Here is a 770-nt window from a genome sequence, read left to right as displayed (position 1 = left end):
AGAGCGCGGCGCGCAGGCGCCTGGCGGCCAACGCGCGCGAGCGGCGCCGCATGCAGGGGCTCAACACCGCCTTCGACCGCCTGCGAAGGGTGGTGCCCCAGTGGGGCCAGGATAAAAAGCTGTCCAAGTACGAGACCCTGCAGATGGCGCTGAGCTACATCATGGCCCTCACCCGCATCCTGGCCGAGGCCGAGCGCTTCGGCTCCGAGCGGGACTGGTCCAGCCTCCACTGCGAGCACTTCGGCCGCGACCACTACCTGGCCTTCGCGGGCGCCAAGCTGCAGGGCGACGGCGAGCCCTACGGCCCGAGGCTCTTCGGCTTCCAGCCGGAGCCCTTCCCGATGGCCAGTTAGGACGCGGGTTCGAGTCGCGGGAGCCCCTCCAGCCTGCCCTCCCTCCCCCAGCGGGCGCAGGGGCTGGCGATCCGTCTGTGATTTCTTGAAAGACAATTCGTGAACTACTCCGGTGACGTGAACCTCGCAGCCTCCGAGGCTATTGACTCCGTGTCCCGACCCTTGACCTCCTCCGAGGGAGGCGGAGTGGGAGGACGCGGAGGCTCGCGCTAAGGGACGGCCTCCCCGACTCGGCGCGTCCCGCCGCGGGATGCTGCGCGCTGGCCTTCCCGGTGCGGGGCCGGCGGCGCCCGCGGGTCCTGCGGGTCCGCGCGCTGTGTCCATGCATGCATCTGATACGCTGGGTTGGTTTTCTTCTTCTGTCAGTCCGTGAGCATGAGTGTGTTTTTAAAGCTGTGCATGTTATTAAAACAGAGA

The 770-nt window shown here is 67.3% G+C and overlaps 1 protein-coding gene across 1 annotated transcript; it reads left to right on the top strand.

Annotated features, from left to right (window-relative positions):
* Positions 1 to 2: 2 nt before the first annotated feature.
* On the top strand, positions 3 to 353 carry Atoh7 (atonal bHLH transcription factor 7; the record flags this gene model as incomplete). The annotated part of the gene is made up of 1 exon (XM_013036877.1): positions 3 to 353. A coding segment is annotated over one exon (351 nt), but the record flags the coding sequence as incomplete, so codon positions are not given.
* Positions 354 to 770: the final 417 nt, after the last annotated feature.

This window comes from Dipodomys ordii, unplaced genomic scaffold (assembly GCF_000151885.1).
Source record: "Dipodomys ordii isolate 6190 unplaced genomic scaffold, Dord_2.0 Scaffold1035, whole genome shotgun sequence".
NCBI classification, from domain to species: domain Eukaryota; kingdom Metazoa; phylum Chordata; class Mammalia; order Rodentia; family Heteromyidae; genus Dipodomys; species Dipodomys ordii.
This window is presented reverse-complemented; position numbering and strand designations above follow the sequence as displayed.